Here is an 18853-nt window from a genome sequence, read left to right as displayed (position 1 = left end):
TCCCCCGGAAGCTGCGCGCGGTGGCGCCGGAAGTGAGGAGCGGATTTCAAACCAACTGGCGGCAGCGCCCGGAGCCGCGAGCGGAGTGAGGGTGGGAATGGGGCGGGGAGAGGGGAGGAGGCGGGGAGAGGGGAGGGGGGACACACACGCACGCACACACGCGCGCGCGCGGTGAGGGGAGAGAAAGGCGGCTTGGACACGGGGTCAGACCGTGCCAGACCGTGCCCGCATTCCCTTCTACCCCCAGCGCCCGGTCACTAGCCCCCCTCACAAAACGAGACGATTTGATGCAAGCTCTTTGCGTTATTGCCCCAAATTGGTCATTTTTGGTTATCTTCAGTCTGTGGCCTCTTGTCCACTAAAATCTAATGTTTCCCTCTTTTAGATCTGAGACCTCTGCTGTTGCTGTTGAAATCGGAAACACAGATAAACATACCTGTTGATTGTAGGAGGAAAGTATGCCAATTCGTGCCTATTGTACGATTTGTTCAGACTACTTTGATAATTTCAGGGATGTGGCTGCCATTCATTGCGGACACACTTTTCACGGTGACTGGTGAGTAGCCAAACAATTGTTTTTTCTTGTGTTAGTTTTGAAATAAACCACAGAAACTAGCCAGGGGCAAATTATCAACTGAGTTCCACTACAAACCCACCGACGCCCACAGTTACCTTGACTGCACCTCCTCCCACCCTGCCTCTTGTGAAGATGTTATGTCCTACTCTCAATTTCGCCATCTCTGCCTCTTCTGCCCCCAAGATTACTATTGAAATTGATGAGGGTAAAGCGGTGGATGTCGTCCATATGGACTTCAGTAAGGCCTTTGACAAGGTTCCACATGGAAGGTTGGTTAAGAAGGTTCAGTTGTTGGGTATTAATAGTGGAGTAGCAAGATGGATTCAACAGTGGCTGAATGGGAGATACCAGAGAGTAATGGTGGATAACTTTGTCAGGTTGGAGGCTGGTGACTAGTGGGGTGCCTCGGGGATCTGTGTTGGGTCCACTGTTTGTCATATACATCAATGATCTGGATGATGGTGTGGTAAATTGGATTAGTAAGTATGCAGATGATACTAAGATAGGTGGTGTTGTGGATAATGAAGTAGATTTTCAAAGTCTACAGAGAGATTTAGGCCATTTGGAAGAGTGGGCTGAAAGATGGCAGATGGAGTTTAATGCTGATAAGTGCGAGGTGCTACATCTTGGCAGGACAAATCAAAATAGGATGTACATGGTAAATGGTAGGGAATTGAGGAATGCAGTTGAACAGAGGGATCTAGGAATAACTGCATAGTTCCCTGAAGGTGGAATCTCATGTAGATAGGGTGGTAAAGAAAGCTTTTGGTGTGCTGGCCTTTATAAATCAGAACATTGAGTATAGAAGTTGGGATGTAATGTTAAAATTGTACAAGGCATTTGTGAGGCCAATTCTGGAGTATGGTGTACAATTTTGGTCGCCAAACTATAGGAAAGATGTCAACAAAATAGAGAGAGTACAGAGGAGATTTACTAGAATGTTGCCTGGGTTTCAGCACCTAAGTTACAGAGAAAGGTTGAACAAGATAGGTCTTTATTCTTTGGAGCGCAGAAGGTTAAGGGGGGACTTGATAGAGGTCTTTAAAATTATGAGAGGGATAGACAGAGTTGACGTGGATAAGCTCTTTCCATTGTGAGTAGGGAAGATTCAAACAAGAGGACATGATTTGAGAATTAAGGGACAAAAGTTTAGGGGTAACATGAGGGGGAACTTTACTCAGAGAGTGGTAGCTGTGTGGAATGAGCTTCCAGTGGAAGTGGTGGAGGAAGGTTCGATTTTATCATTTAAAAAAAAATTGGATAGGTATATGGACGGGAAAGGAATGGAGGGTTATGGTCTGAGTGCAGGTAGATGGAACTAGGTGAGAGTAAGTGTTCGGCACGGACTAGAAGGGCCGAGATGGCCTGTTTCCGTGCTGTAATTGTTATATGGTTATAAGATGAGACTTACCATTCAAGGACATCTGAGATGTTCTCTTTCTTTAGTAAACGTGGTTTCCCACCTGCTATCAGAGTTACGTCCCTCACCCGTGTATCCTCTGTGTCCCATGGTTCTGCTCTTGCTCCCCTGGCCTTCACCTTTCACCTTACCGGCCTCCCCATCCAATAATCATTCTCTGACATTTCCGCCACTTTCAATCTGATACTACCACCAGTCACATCTTCCCAAACCCCCCCCCCCTTTTTCCGCTTTCCTCAGAGACCGCTTCCTCCGCAACTCCTTGGTTCACTCATCCTTTTCCACCCAAAGCACCCTTCTCCAGGCACTTTCCCTTGCAACCACAGAAGATGTAACACTTGGCACTATACATCCTCCCTCGCATCCATATAGAGACCCCAGCAGTCCTTGCAGGTGAGACATAGGTTCACTTGCATCTCCATTAACCAAATCTACTGCATCCAGCGTACCTGATGTGGTCTCCTTTACATCAGCAAGCCCAGCGTTGACTTGACGATGATTTCACTGAACACATTGCACTTGATCTGCCAAGGCCAACTGGTCCTCCTGGTTGCTAACCAGTTTAACCCCTCCCCCCTTCCCATTCCCATATTGACCTTTCTGTCCTGGGCCTCTTGCATTTCAAGAGTGAGACTACAAGCAACCTGTATCTATCTATCACTCGCCAGGCTTTATTCTGCCTCTCCTCCCTTCCAACTTTCTACCCCACCACCATAGTCAGTCTGAAGAAAGGGTCCCAACCCGAAAGGTCACCTATCCATGTTCTCCAGAGATGCTGCCTGACTGATGAGTTAGTCCAGCACTTTGTCTTTTTATACCAGAGTGCTGCCTGGGTTAGCTACAAGGAGAAGTTGAACAAGCATGGATTGTTTCCTCTAGAATGTTAGAAGCTGAGGGGAGACATGATAGAAGTGTAGAAAATTATGAGGGGCATAGATAGGGTAGACGGTCAGAACATTTTTCCCAGTGGAAATGTCATAGAGGCCATAGGTTTAAGGTGAGAAGGACAAAGTTTAAAGGAGATATGCGGGCAATTTCTCTTTTACAGAGGATGGTAGGTGCTTAAGAGGCTTTTAGATGGGTACCTAGACATGCAAGGAATGGAGGGATGTGGATCATGTGTAGGCAGATACTTTGGCATTCCCGTTATCATGTATCTGTACACTGCGGATGGCTGGATTGTAATCATGTATAGTCTTTCGCTGACTGGTTAGCACGTAACAGAATCTTTTCAGTGTGCCTCGATACACGTGACAATAAACTAAACCAAACATGTCCCGCACAGATATTGTGGGCCTATTTCTGTGCTGTGCCTTTCTATATTATATATTACTATTTTGCATCTATTGATTGAACAGCTCTGGCAGAGAGATCAAGGATGAGTCTCTTGCTGTACACAGTTGCTGCATGGCCAGCAGAACACAGATGAAAGGAAAATTGGGTTGATGCATATCCTGACCAGATGCTTTTATCTTTGCTGCTTAGCATTTTACAAACCTGTTTTCTGACAGGGGGTTCAGGGAGGGGGCCACATCAGGTGGTAGAGTTGGTATTTACAAAATGTCAAAATGGAGGATTAAAAACTCTCTTGCTGGGCAATTATCTGTGGTATCAGGACCACCCAGCATTGAAGATCAATTCATGCCCTCGGGTTGTAGTTTGTGCCATCTGATTCCCAAAAAAATCACTTATTCCACTGATGTGAAACCAGTCTAATAGTAATTTGTGAATTAGTGGTTACCAGTGGAAATGAATGAATTATATTTGCAGTGTAGAAGTCAAACGAGCTCTCAGCAGGAAGTTTGTGTCATTTATATAATAATTCAAAACATGAGCACAATCTTTTTTACATTTGTACAGTTCTTGGCCAGAGATTTGTAGGAAACAGCCACTCTGTACAGTTTACATTCAAATTGAACAGGTATTTATCAAGGGCAATTGGGGATGGGGAATAAATGCTGATCTTGATAGTAAAGTCTGTGTCCTCTAAATCAATTTAAAAAAATCATCTGTTTTATAAAGAACAAGAGCAACACAAGAGGATTAGGATATTAAATCATGACAGAAACCTGGCCGAGGGTAGAACAAAATTATAGCCCCATCCCCCAAATAGTCAGCAGCCATCGGAATCAAGAGTAGAGGAGTGAAAGGTGACCATATTGAAGTATACAAAAATTGTGAGCAGAATGACTAAAATAACATTTGCAGTCTTTTTCCCCCACACAATGTAGAGGATACTAAAACTAGAGGGCAAAGGCTTAAGGTGAGAGAGGAGAGATTAAAGAGAGTAATCTGTCTCTGGAACAAATTGCCTGGGAAAGCTGTGTGAAGTGGATACAATTGCAAAAGCCATTTGGACAGATATATGGATATGAAGGGATAAGGGCCAAATATGGGCAAATGGAACATTCTGGGCCAAATGGCCCTTTTCCATGCTGTGTAGCTCGTATGACACTTGAGATTAATTCATTACTCACTAGAATAAATGGATGTTAATTAAAACATGTTTATTTCCATCTGATTGCATTTCAATTTTGTGCCTCTAGTCTCGCTCAGTGGTTCCACAGTGCTCCTTCTCGAACCTGCCCTCAATGTAGAATAAAGGTATGGTAATCAATGGTATTAACTGTATGTCTCTTGTAGTGCCTCATGCATCATAATACAGATTTTAAGGTGTGATTATTAATGGTAACTAGACCAAATGCAGACCCGTTGGGTCTGCTCCCCGACACGAGATTCCACCACTCATCCGTTCCCCCAACGCAATATTGCACCACTCACGCATAGCTCCCAACTGCTCAGGCGCGGCTCATTTCTCCTCATACCCCAGCACTCCCTCCTCCTCCTCTTCACCCTTCCCCTTCAATCCCTAGAGAGGGAGGATGAGCAGAGGGAGGGGGGCAGAGAGGGAGGTGGAGTGGGGAAGAGAGGGAGGGGAGTAGAGGGGGAGGGGGGTAGAGGGAGGTGGAGGGGAGTACCCAGGTCGTACAGCAGCACCAGGGCCTGGTTCTTGTACTTGGCCTGGTCCTGGCTGTGGACTCCAGCCCTGCAGGCTGCGACCTCATCTCCGGGCTCGTCCCTGACCACGGACCCAGGCTTGTCCTTGGTTCCAGCGGTGGCTTCTTTTTCGGCCCCAGTCATGGCCCCATCCCAAGCTCCGGGCTCGGCTCTCATTCCAGCTCGCGCACCAGGCTCGGCTCCAGCCCGGGACCCGCGGCACCACCCCCGCCACCAGGTGTCGGGCGCCGTCAGCAGCCACCACTTTCAGCACTCGCGGTCCTTGGTTCCAGCGGCGGCTTCTTGGCACTGATCACTGCTCCATTCCAAGCCCCGGGCTCGGCTCTCACTCCAGCTCGAGCACCAGGCTTGGCTCCAGCCAGGACCTGAGGCACCACCCTCGCGACAGGGCGTCGGGCGCCGGCAGCCGTCGCACGAGCACTGGAGTGCCCTTCCCTCCCAGAGTGTCCCGTCCTGCTTTGCGAGTGCATTGTGACAGCACTCGGGTTTTTCTGAAAAGGGTGAGTTTTCAGGCTATTTTTCATACTTTAAACGATTTAAAAAACAGAAATATAGGTGGAATGTGATGGGAAGATATTTATCGCCTTGACGGAAAACATGAGTAGAATGTGTGAAAATGCGAAGGCTGTGGCCTAGCGTTTAGAAGAATATAGGAATTAACCAGATTGTGCCCAGATGACACACACATGTATACATACACACAAACAAGAGAAGAGTTTTAGATAGACAGACAGACAGACAGACAATATAGTAAATACTGTCTTTGCCTTGGTATCTCTCGGCTGGGAGAGTCTCCACCAGCTCTTCTGTGCAGATTACTCGTCCATATAATTATGAAAGAATATACTTGTGTGTAAATTAAAATAGGTGAGCTCAGGGTCTGCATTACGTATTAATCCTGCGTCCTAACATAATTGCTGCTGAAAATCTGAAATAGAAGTAAATGCAAGAAATTCTCAGCATCAGGCAGAATCAAACAAATAAAGTTGAGATTAAGGGTAGTTGAGAAGATCAAAGGGAAAGAGTTTATGGAAGGGGACATAATTTACTCAGTGAATAATATTTAAATTGTGTTGTACAAAGCAATTTAATAAAGATCAACCACTTCTCCCATGACGCAGAGGTTTGGAAACTACTTATTTATCTGCTTCTACCCACATATAGTGTGGATAATAGTTAAGATCCTTTATTTCGTAAAAGACGAGAAAAGTGCATTAATTCTGTCTCTGATGTGCAGGATGTAATATTATCTATTAAAGTGCTGTTATCTTTTACTATTAAATTTTGATGCTCTGAGATACTTTTAAACCAGTATTTTTATTTATTTATTTATTTATTTATTCCGAACAAGTAAAGACATTAACGACATTAATATTAACAAAATCGAAATTATCAAACAATTGGACATTACAATCAATATTTACGAAGCAATGAGAAGAACAAAATCAAAGTTCCAATGTCCAACTCTGTGTCTGTACAAGCTCGAAAAGGAGTGAGAAGAAGAATAACTTATTAAATCTCACCCCTTTTCCCCAACACTTCTACCATATTTAAAAATCAATTCATTACTAATAATAATACTACCCTAGGCAAGTTCCCATAATACCTACAGACATATATATACATACAACTATTATGTACATACAAACTTCATAACTGAAGTACCCAAACATAAGTAAACAATAGTAAAGCAATAGATAAACACTAACCCCCACTTGTCAACCATCCCCTCCATCCCTGTACCCCTTGAGAATTGTTTTTTTATATATCATTTTAAAATGATTCATGTTTGTGCATTGCTTCAATTCCCCGTTCAATTTATTCCACACTCCTACTCCACAAACCGAAATACAAAAGGTTTTTCTAGTCGTACGGACTTTTTGTTTCTTAAAGTTAAATATTCCTCTTAAATTGTAACCCCCCCCCACACGCTCGTTAAATAATTTTTGAATGTTTCCAGGTAAATTTTTATTTTTGGCCCTAAACATTATCTGAGCTGTTTTGAATGTAACCAAATCTTCTAATTTTTAATAATTTTGACTCTAAAAATAATGGATTCGTATGACCCAGATACTTAGCATTATGGATAATACGAATTGTTCTTTTTTGCATCATGGTTAATGAGTGTATCGAATTTTTATAGTTATTACCCCAGACTTCTGCACAATAATTTAAGTAGGGTAAAATCAATGAACAATAAAGAATACGGAGTGATTTGTAATCCAGAGCTTGCTTGGCTTTGTATAATACAGAGATACTTTTTGACAATTTTAATTTTACATGTTTAATATGTGATTTCCAGCTTATTTTATCGTCAATTATAACCCCAAGAAATTTATTTTCATGCACTCTTTCAACTTCCACCCCATTTATCTTTATACTTACTAGTGTATTTATTCTACAATTACCAAATAACATTATTTTAGTTTTACTCAGATTTAATGAAATTTTATTCCTATCAAACCATATTTTCAATTTACCCATTTCTTTTATTATTTTATCCAATAGCTGTTTTAAATTTTCCCCAGAACAAAAAATATTTGTATCATCTGCAAACAAAACCAGCCTCAAGACATTGGACACATTACAAATATTTGATTGTAGTCTGTGTGCAAATATTATATTAATCCATTAATATTTTGTTTGAATCTTATTTTTGTTAAATAAAAAAAATGTACGGTCTGATGGTAAGTTGAATCTCTTTTACCACTGAAAGAGCAAACCAAGGCTAAACCAGATGTGGTCAGAGTGTACTTGAGACTGTGCTACACAAAGGGCAGAGAGTGCTCACGATTAAGTTTTTTGGGAACATCCAGCACTTCAGAGATCGGGTTAAGGAACACCGTTTGGTCTGAATGCAGGGGGCCACCATCTGCATTTGACTTGGTTCTATCTCGCCTGAAGCGTTGGCGTAGTGTATTAAAATAGTTCATTGTCTCGGTGCCGATATAACTCCCAATCTTTCTCACATTTTGAATTTCTAAACAAATATTTCTGATATTTTTGCTCCCATAGGATTCTCCCCAACATAAAACATTAATACTACAAAGGAATATGCAAAATATTGATGAGCTTCAGAAATTAAAATGTCTTATTTTAGTATGAATATAAACATTTGCTTCTTAGGTGGAATTACACTTTCCCAACAGTGGAATTGTAGCATCCGTTTTAAGTTATTTTCTTCACTACAGCCTTTGACATTTATTGGGAAGCAATTTGAATTAACTTTTAGTAGCAGTATTGCTAGAGAAGTGATGTTCACAACAGAAATATTGTGTGCCATTACATGATTTCAAAGTAGACCTTTTTTGACTGATGGGGTTTTTCCCTAATTTTTGTAACCTGCAATGAAATTAACTGAGTATATGGACATGTTTGACTAGGTCAGCATTTATTATGCTCCTGACCCCATCCCTCATAAGTTGCTTGGGACCATTTCAAACTACAACCAAATTATTCCTGTTCTGGAGTTACATACAGTCCTAACTTAATGAATTAGGTTTTCCCCAATGACCCCATTGGATTTTATGGGCCATGCAATTGTTGCATGACTCTTGTAACCCACCGTTGAGGTACAATTTGTTTTCAAAAAAAAAATTTAATTAACTTCAACATTCAGGTCAGGCAGCATCTGTGGAGAGAGAGAGAAACAGAATTAATGTTTCAGGCCGATTGTTCTTCATCAGAACTCCCACTCACCATAGACTTTTGCAGAGGACTTTCTTCTTTTTGCACTGTCATTTTACTGGTTGTGTTTATCTTTAAATAATACTAGACCAAGTCGGACCAGTTGGGTCCCATGTTCACCCTGGAGGGCTGGTCCCCCAACGCAATATTCCACCTCTCCACCAATTCCAATATTGGTGGACAGCAGGGGGGGGGGGGGGGGGGGGGGGGGGGGGTGTTCTGGAATGCTAGTATGGGTGTTGTGGGCCGAAGGGACTGGTTTCCAGAGGGCTAGTATGGGCATTTTGGACCGAATGTATTCTTGGGCTGGCAGCTCGATCACTCGGGCCTGGTGGGCTGGCAGCTCAGTCACTCGGGCCTGGTGGGCTGGCAGCTCAGTCACTCAGGCCTGGTGGGCTGGCAGCTCAGTCACTCAGGCCTGGTGGGCTGGCAGCTCAGAAACTGCCAGAAATTCTGCCCAAAACAGGTGAGAGACTGTGAGGGAGAGAGAAGGGGGAGAGGGTGGAGAATCAATTTGACAATTTTCATCTTTTTCTGCAGATCACAGCAATGCAGGTCTATCTTAGCCTGGATCTCACAGGGAGCCAATGAAGGGAGGGCAAAAAATACCAGGCTGAGGTTTAATACTTGCAGGGGGAATACTTACTGATGGGCCGAAGGGACTCCTCCTGGGCTAGTGCAGGCCTGATGGGCCGAAGGGGCTCTTTTTACAATAAATAATGGAGTGAAATCTCAGTGAAAGGCACTTTTTCTTGATTTTCCTGTCCTGGAACGGGCCTTTTGGGCCAAAATGCTCCTCCTGGACTAATATGGGCATTTTGGGCAAAAGGGACTGGCTTCTCGGCTAATAGGGGCCTTGTGGGCCGAAATTAGTGGTTTCAAGCAGGCCAAATAACTAATTTCATTTCCATTTCAAGCACAGGGCAGGCCAAATTGCTCGTTGCATTTTAATTTCCATTGCAATTTCAAGCACAGGGCAAGCCAAACAGCTCATTGCATTTTCATTTCATTTCCATTGCCATTGCAGTTTCAAGCACAGGGCAGGCCAAACAGCTCATTGCATTTTCATTTCCATTGCGATTGCAGTTTCAAGCACAAGGCAGGCCAAACAGCTCATTGGATTTACATTTACATTGCCATTGCAGTTTCAAGCACAGGGAATGCCAAACAGCTCATTGCATTCTCATTTAATTTCCATTGCCATTGCAGTTTCAAGCACGAGGCAAGCCAAACAGCTCATTGCATTTTCATTTCCATTGCCATTGCAGCTTCAAGCACAGGGCAGGCCAAACAGCTCATTGCATTTTCATTTCATTGCCATTGCAGTTTCAAGCACAGGGCAGGCCAAACAACTAATTTAATTTTCATTGAAGGCTAACAAATAATTTATTGCAAGTACATTGCAGATTCACAGTTTAGTTGATTCACAGCTTAGAATGAGAGTCGTAGCCTCTCCCTCGCGATCTTGCAGAGTGACTGATTCATGTCCAGGCATCTGGAGTTTTATAGTCCTGCCCCCCCCCCCCCCACCGGAAGGGGCGTTACGTTCATCGCGGTGATTGATAGGTGAGGATATCAAGGTTTTTTAAACACTCATAACTTTTAAATTTTTCATTGTTGGGAAAAATCCTCGGGGCACGCTCAGCGGAGGAGAACTGAGTAAGATAGCGAAAAATCATAGCGATATATGGTAGCGTTTTTCTAAAATCAATATACAGCGCAGACAGGAAGTGGTCAAGATGAGACTTTTAATTAGATAGATTTCATTATGGCTGAGTGAGATGCACTTGTTATCTTGCAGGTCAGTGCAAGGTACGTTGTCAACAAGCTGTTCTTTGACGTAGGTGAGGGCGAGCAAGTGTTGGATGCAGAAACTCTCCAGGTAAGGCTACGTTTGGTTCAGTGCTTTTATTTAATTTTATCAGGCAGATTCTGGTCCCGGCAAAGCTTTTGTTAACAAGTGTCAATGTTTTTATGTTTATCACTGAATGCAATTAATCTATATTGTACCTGGCAAAGCATAGATGAAATATATCATTTACTTACAGAGATACTTAAAAAGTCATACAAAAGAAAATATTTTTAATGCCACAATTCTCAAAGAGGAAAATAATAATAAAAATATTCAGCATGTAGGGTGAATCTTTCAGGAGCGATAAATGGTCTATTTCAAGATGCTGCCTGGAATCTTTTCAGCATTTCTATTTTATTTAGATTTCAATAAATTCTGTGAGGAGCTATATGAAAATCAGCCTGGAATAGCTACATACCTGTCATGTTAAAAATGCTCATTCAAGAATTTAAGAAGGGTGCTTTGGTGTGAAATAATTTACCAAAGTGGGATTTTTTTTTAATTTTCTTTTTTAAGTTGAAGTGATCTTAAATTTGACACAAGGAAACATTTTACAATCAATGTACACAAAGATGTAAAAAGAAAATAGGAGTCACTATATTGTTGAAAGATTAATTTAGTGAAAGTAACGTAGTGACCAAAAAAAGACTTCTAGTATTCAACTCCAGTTGGTTTTATTTAATTTATTTTGGTAATGGACACTCAATCTTTGGTTGGAATTTCCATAGAAACCAGGTGGTGACATCTTCCTCACAGGTGGTCATGTGTGCATGCACATTGAAACATAAAAGGCTTACCTGAACTCCTACTCCTCCAAGGAGTGTGTCACCAAGTCCAATGGCAAAGCACAATGTGCTGAGATGAGGGATTGGATGGTAGAACTAGCATGCTCCCATTCATTGTAAGAGACCAGACTGCAATTAACAATGTGCCTACATGTATTGTCTCTTGTTCTCTCGAATATCTGAGGTTGAAGAGAAATCTGATAGAGGTATATAAAAGTATGAGAAGCATAGAGAGGGTAGACACTCAGAACCTTTTTCCAAGGGTGGAAATGTCAAAGATTAGAAGGCATAGCTTCAAGGGCCTGTCCCACTGTACGAGGTAATTCAAGAGTTCTCCCGAGTTTTCCCCTGATTCGAACTCTGAGAATGTCCGTAGTGGGTCCGTAGGAGTTCGTGGTTGTCTCATAGCGCCTCGTAACGGTAGGTACTCTGGAAATCCGGTAAAATCGTGACGTTTTTTCAACACTGAAAAATGTCCACGAGTAAAAAAATACTCGTGATGAAAAAAATTGTTACTTTTTAATCGTACGAGCCGCTACGAGACATTCACAAACTCCTACAGACCTACTATGGATATTCTCCAAGTTCGAATCGGGAAAACTCAGGGGGACTGGCCCTTTAAGGTGAGAGGGGCAAATTTTAAAGATGTGTGGAACATTTCTTTGCAGAGGGTGATGGGTGGCTGGAATGTGGGTGGTTGTGCAAGAGCTTTTGTGGTGCGTGAGGCTTTTAGATAGACACATGGATATGCATGGAATGGTAGGATATGGATCATGTGCAAGGGGATTAGATTAGTTTATATTGGCATCTTGTTCGACACAGACATCGTGAGCCGAAGGGCCTGTTCCTGTGCTGTACTTATCTGGTCTGTGTTCTAACTTAATTATTGTTTAAAATAATTGTTTAATTATTGGTTGCTGATATTATTTTAAACATCTATTTTCCAGTTAATTTGAATCACTTCTAAACATCTGGTTATCAAAAATATTTGTAAAACATTTAAAAGATCTCTGGCAGCAGTTTGTAGACAGGCTTCAGGATCTATTGAGTCAGGCCTGGGTACCAATCGCACCTACTCTGCTTTGAAGGTTTATCACTGCTTCAAAATAGATCGATTCCATGGAGCTGCAAATTGTATTGTGGACAAATTTCGAGGATAGGTGTAGACAGTGATATTAGTGATGTTTTGCATTGTTTGCATTGAGATAAATATGAATATTGAAAATTTGAAATTAAAACCATGTGACAAATTGATCAATTGGCAATTGCTGGAAAATAGATTTTAAAAATTACATTGCTGGAAATACTTGGGAAGCTGGCAACATCAGTGGCGAGGGGCCAATGTTTCAGGTCAATTACCTTTAATTGCTAAGTTGCCCTGTTGAGATTTCATTTTAGCTTTAATGCAAAGTCCACAGCCACTGTCTAACATGCTAAATTTAGTTAGAAGTTATTTTAATTTGTGTTTCAGTATTCAGAATAATTCAATAATAATGAATTAGGTTTAGGGTTATTAGTGTCACGTACCGAGGTACAGTGCAAAGCTTTGTTTTGCATGCTATCCAAACAGATCAGATCTACCATACAAACTCAAGTACAATTAATAGCAACGGTGAAGATATAGTGCAGAATATAGTTCTCAGCATTGTAGCACATCAATTCCATAGACAAAGTCCAACAGTACCCTAGTTTATGGAAGGACTATTCTGAAGCCTGATAAGAGGGGATAAAACTGTTCCTGAGCTATTATAATGAAATTATCCCAATTATATATTTTAATATTATATTTTTGTTCATTTAATTTTTATTTTTCACAGCAATTGGTAATTTAGTTGTATAAGGGGCGGGACGTTTGCAATTTTAGTTCCTATTTAATTCTGAAGATATGTCACATTTTAAAATCAGAAATAATAAAGACACAGCTGCCAATTTTACCTTGTATTACTTGGATCAGAGTGATCGCATGCTGTTCCAACAATTGATTTAATCATTTTTTTAAATTAATGTTGTAGAGTTTGAAATCCTTGCTTATAGATCTGTGCTCTATGCATCCATTGGACTGAAATTTTATTTCTTGTAAAATTTCAGAATGAGTTGGACAATATCAAATCTCAGCTGTTACTGAAAGGTAGGATTGCACTTTGCTTCAGCATGCCCATTCATATCTTGAGGCACGTTTGTAAAATGTGGTGACATTTTTGTTTAAATGGACTATGTAACACAGTAAATTGTGCTACATACGTTACTTTCATGTCTATACAAATGATATCTAAAATCATGATCTATTTTGGTTGCATTTGTTCAAAAAAAGTTTTGTTTCGGCATGAACTGCATTTGTCTTTTAATGTGGAATGTTGTCCAATAAAGCTGAAAGGTTATGATATATGGAATGCACCTTTAGACCTTGGAGATAACTTATTTTCTATTTAATAACTTGCTGTCTTTCTAAATTTAGGTTGTTAGTTGGTATTTGACAGAGCAGATCATGCAGTCCCTCAACGCTGCTGATGTTGCTGGCTGCTATAAAATGTAGGGAACTTCATCCGTCCTGCACACTCTTCCCAATTACAAATGTCGTAAGACATAGGAGCAGAGTTAGGCCATTCGGCTCATCGAGTCTGCTCCGCCGTTCGATCATGGCAAATCTCTTTTTCCCTTCTGTTATTCTCCTGCCGTCTCCCCTTAACCTTTGACCTCCTTACTACTCAAGAAGATGTGCCTTCTTGAATGATGAACTTGATCAATTTTTCTAATACGCAGGTTATATGGCAGAACGTTACTTGTTTATTTTCTGATTTGCAAACAGTAGAGCATTAAAGCAACAGCCAGAGAACATTTCCCCTGTAGGTTTATTCTGGCCTAGCACTGCACTTTAATCATGATCTCGACTGACTTGTATTCTCGAACTTTAGTTGCATGATGTCATGGTGTAATTGTTTTGAGTTACTTTTTACTTTGGTTGAGCATTTTGAGCTCTGACTGCAAATGCCAGAACATTAAGACTTTCCTACATTTTTTTCCCCCAACTTCATGTTTAGTTATTTTACTAATCTTTAAGTTGCATGTTGTCAAATTTCCTCTTGTATGCATGCTGCATCATCTATCATTATTTAGTCCTTTTGCACATTTTGTACAGTTTATTCAATCAGTTTTCAGCTACTTCCTTTGATTTTAGTAATCTGAAAGTTGCACTTTAATCACTTTACTGTTTAAAAAACGGTAAAGTGCAGTTAGTAATCTGAGATTTTAATCAGGTAGAAATAATAATGGCTTCAAGTCTGGTCACTGGAAAATCCCATTCAATATTTATATCCCTAAAATAACACTTCTGTTAAAACTGTATTTCTGTATTTTTCCATCTTTCAGGCACTGCTATCGATTCCTCAGATGCACTCCAAATCCAAAATGCTTTGAGTTCAGTTGATATTCTATCATTTCAGACTCTGTCCATTGCCCTTGTGTAGTTTTGTTCCAAAAATATAGGTCTTATTGCAAATAAATGATTGTTTCAAATATGAGGCAAGTTTTCTTGTTCCAATGGTGTCTCTCTTAGATGTTGCTAACATTTGTCATGCTTTTGAAATGCCATCACTCCACAGTGGAAAACTGAGGTTGTCCTTATCAATTTCTCCTTTTACAATTAACATCATGATTGCATTAAACTTCCTATTTAAAATAAGTCGTATTGGTGCCATCATCCTCTTCTAATATACCCTAAAAATGGTTATCTGGGGAAGATTGGATTTGCATTTGTCTTTTTGTGGATGTAAACTTAAATCCCTCAGAAAAGTAAATTATTTTTTGAAGGCAAACTTACTATTTCCTGTCTGAGGTTATGCTGCATTCAATTTGTTGTCAAAGTCATTTGAAAAAATAATTAGTAATAAAAAGGAACTGCTAATGCTGATTGTACCAAAGACAGACCTAAAATGCTGGAGTAATTCATCGGGTCAGGCAGCATCTCTGGAGAAAAGGAATAGGTAATGTTTTGGGTCAGGAGCCTTCTTCAGAGCATTTTCTGGAAGTGTTATCAAATTAAAATCTGACTTAAAAGAGCGAGTAGAGCATATATGTAAAAGGTCAAATTCTTAAGGGTTTCTATGGCCTAAGCCAAGTTAATTGTGTTAATGACATTATTTATGGTATGCATTAAGAAAGTTAGAGTATTTATCTGTTCATCTTTGCATTTGGTTTCAGGGAAAGAAAAGAAGGACCAGCAATCCATCATTGATACACTGAGAGACACACTGGATAAACGCAATGCAAAAGTAGAATCTTTGACAAAGGAGCTGAGTGAGGCAGAAATGCTGTGCTCAACTCTCAAGGTATTTTATCCAGACATTTGTTTTCATCTGTCTGATTGGACTGTAACTCGCCTTGTGCATCCATTCACTGGTGCATTAATCTTTCTTTACATTGACCATGAGTTTTATTTTCACAGAAGCAGATGAGATACTTGGAACACCAGACAAATGACTCAAAATCTGCAAAGGAGGAGGCACACAGGCTTCAACAGAAATTGAAAACTGTAGAAAAGTATGTGGACATTTTTTACAACAGCCCTGCAAATTTCTGTTGTTAATTGTAGAGTATGTACAGCACAAAACAGCTCATTATCTTCAACGGTTCTGTGGCTTGTGTCTATGATGCATTTGCCCCTCTTCATCAACAATGCCCTCCATAGTGTTTGGGACAAAGACTCATCATTTATTTATTTGCATGTGTACTCCACAATTTGTGATTGGTAATGGTAAAAAATCACATGTGGTTAAAGTGCACATTGTCAGATTTTAATAAAGGCAATTTTTAAACATTTTGGTTTCACCATGTAGAACTTACAACAGTGTTTATACATAGCCCCCCCTCCCCCCCATTTCAGGGCACCATAATGTTTTGGACACAGCAATGTCATGTAAATGAAAGTAGTCATGTTTAGTATTTTGTTGCATATCCTTTGCATGCAATGACTGCTTGAAGTCTGCGATTCATGGACATCACCAGTTGCCGGGTGTCTTCTCTGGTGTTGCTCTGCAGGCCTGTATTGCAGTCATCTTTAGCTTATGCTTGTTTTGGGGGCAGGTCCCTTCAGTTTTCTCTTCAGCATATAAAAGGCATGCTGAATTGGGTTTGGATCAGGTGATTGACTTGTTGCTATAGCAATATGTGATCATTGCCTTTCTGTAGAATGAGTTTTGAGGCATTTGTTTGAACTTGGGCAGATAGGATGTGTCCATACACTTCAAAATTCATTATGCTACTACCATCAGCAGATGTATCATCAATGAAGATAAGTGAGCCAGTGCCTTCAGCAGCCATACATGCCTAAGCCAAAACACCCCCACCACCCTGTTTCACAGATGAGGTGGTATACTTTGGATCTTCGGCAGTTCCTTCTCTCCATACTTTGCTCTTGCCATCACTCTGATACGTTAATCTTCATCTCCTCTGTCCACAAGACCTTTATCCAGAACTGTGGTTGCTCTTTTAAGTACTTCTTGGCAAACTGTAACCTGGTCATCCTATTTTTGCGGCTAACTGGTGGTTTGCATCTTGCAGTGTAGCCTCTGTATTTCTTTTCAGGAAATCTTCTGCTTGCAGTGGTCATTGGCAAATCCATACCTGATCCCTAAAGAGTGTTTCTGATCTGTCAGACAGGTGTTTGGGGATTTTTCTTTATCATAGAGAGAATTATTCTGTCATCAGCTGTGGAGGTGTTCCTTGGCCTCCCAGTCCCTTTACGATTAGTAAGCTCACCAGTGCTCTCTTTCTTCTTAATGATGTTCTGAACAGTTGATTTTGGTAAGCCTAAGGTTTGGCTTGTGTCTCGGTCTCATAATGGCTTCTTTGACTTTCATTGGCACAACTTTGGTCCTCGTGTTGTTAGCAACAATAAAAGTTTCCAAAGGTGATGGAAAGACTGGAGGAAAGACTAGGCGCTGAGAGCTCTCCGATACCTGCATTAAGGAGGCAATTAAACACACCTGAGCAATTACAAACACCTGTGAAGCCATGTGTGCCAAACATTCTCTTGCCCTGAAATGGGGGGACTATGTATAATCACAGCTGTAATTTCTACATGGTGAAACCAAAATGTATAAAAATGGCCTTTATTAAAATCTGACAATGTGCACTTTAACCACATGTGATTTTTTTTCTATTACAAATCTCAAATTGTGGTGTACAGAGGTAAATAAATAAATGATGGGTCTTTGTCCCAAACACTGTAATTCTATCAGCTCAGCTTTTGCAACTGTCTAGGTTCACAATTACTTTATTATTTAACGGTGGTGCAGCGGTAGAATTGCTGCCTTACAGCAAATGCAGCGCCGGAAATCCGGGTTCAATCCTGACTACGGGCACTGTCTGTATGGAGTTTGTACATTCTCCCCGTGACCTGCGTGGGTTTTCTCCGAGTTCTTCAGTTTCCTGTCACAATCCAAAGACGTACAGGTTTGTAGGTTAATTGGCTTGGTAAATGTAAAATTTTACTGGTGGGTGTGAGATAGTGTTAATGTGCGTTGATCGCTGGACGGCGAGGACCCGGTGGGCCGAAGGGCCTGTTTCCGCGCTGCATCACTAAACTAAACTGAAAATTATTATTGTGCACTGCTGATAGATTACTACAAACAGTCATATTTGAGTTATGGCCTTACTATGAATTTAATCATAGAATCATATGCTGTGGGAGGAAGCTAATTACCGCATGCTAGTTCAGGTCCAGCTAACAAACCTATCCACTTCCACTCCTTTCTGTCTGTCCGTCCCTTCCTTTTGGTGCTATGAGTTACTCTGTTGGTTGTCTTCATTCCTTCAGACCCAGTGTATCTCTTGTTTCGGAGTAAATGTGTCTTCACTGATAGCCCAAACCACTTCATTAAGAGCTTTAACATATTCGGAACCCTCATCTTCAATGGCCAAGAATCTATATATCTGACACACTAAATTTTGTAGCACCTTATGCATTTGTTGTCATCTTATAGCTATACTTACCATGTGATAAATTGTGGAGCTGAGCTGATTGTTCGTCACGTGAATTCTTCTCTGAACCATCTTTTCCATTTCCATCTATATGCAAACAACTATCCCAATTAGTAACTTGAAGCTCAGGAAAATACAAAGTTATTGTGTATAGGATAAAACACTGCATTTTATAAAGTGATTGATTGTTGTGAAGGATGGTAGCAGCACAGCCATCCCTTTGGTAATTGAGAAACAAAGCATCAGATGCAGGGCACCCTAAATAAGAAAAACATAATGGGGAGACTAATAAAGTTGATGTTTCAAATTGACGACCTTTCATTGACTAGAAATATTATTTTTCTCCATAAATGTTTCCTAATCTCCTGAATAATCTAACTGCTTTTCTTAAAGCTATGACTGCCCACCCTTCTACTGGCTCAGGGCAACCATCAAATGAGGATGCTAATATTCTATAAAGTATGCTTTCCGTGTATAAATAATGTGCATAAAACGATAAATGGATGAGGCAAAAATATCTTTTTTTTTTTAACTTT

The 18853-nt window shown here is 40.6% G+C and overlaps 1 protein-coding gene across 2 annotated transcripts in view; it reads left to right on the top strand.

Annotated features, from left to right (window-relative positions):
• The window catches only part of LOC116983349 (TRAF interacting protein), a 64243-nt gene continuing 45390 nt past the window's right edge, over positions 1 to 18853 (top strand). The window contains exons 1-7 of one of the 2 annotated variants that reach the window (XM_033037063.1): positions 1 to 85; positions 386 to 556; positions 4544 to 4601; positions 10504 to 10584; positions 13428 to 13467; positions 15537 to 15664; positions 15781 to 15875. In XM_033037063.1, the coding sequence (XP_032892954.1) occupies positions 459 to 556; positions 4544 to 4601; positions 10504 to 10584; positions 13428 to 13467; positions 15537 to 15664; positions 15781 to 15875 (500 nt within the window). In that variant the 5' untranslated portion in view covers positions 1 to 85; positions 386 to 458. Of the gene's footprint in view, positions 92 to 385; positions 557 to 4543; positions 4602 to 10503; positions 10585 to 13427; positions 13468 to 15536; positions 15665 to 15780; positions 15876 to 18853 lie in introns of both variants that reach the window. The other variant, XM_033037062.1, reaches the window with a different exon arrangement.

The sequence above is a fragment of the Amblyraja radiata genome, chromosome 18 (genome assembly GCF_010909765.2).
Source record: "Amblyraja radiata isolate CabotCenter1 chromosome 18, sAmbRad1.1.pri, whole genome shotgun sequence".
Taxonomy (NCBI): Eukaryota; Metazoa; Chordata; class Chondrichthyes; order Rajiformes; family Rajidae; genus Amblyraja; species Amblyraja radiata.
Note: the sequence above shows the minus strand (reverse complement) of the source record. Positions and strands in the feature narration are given on the sequence as shown.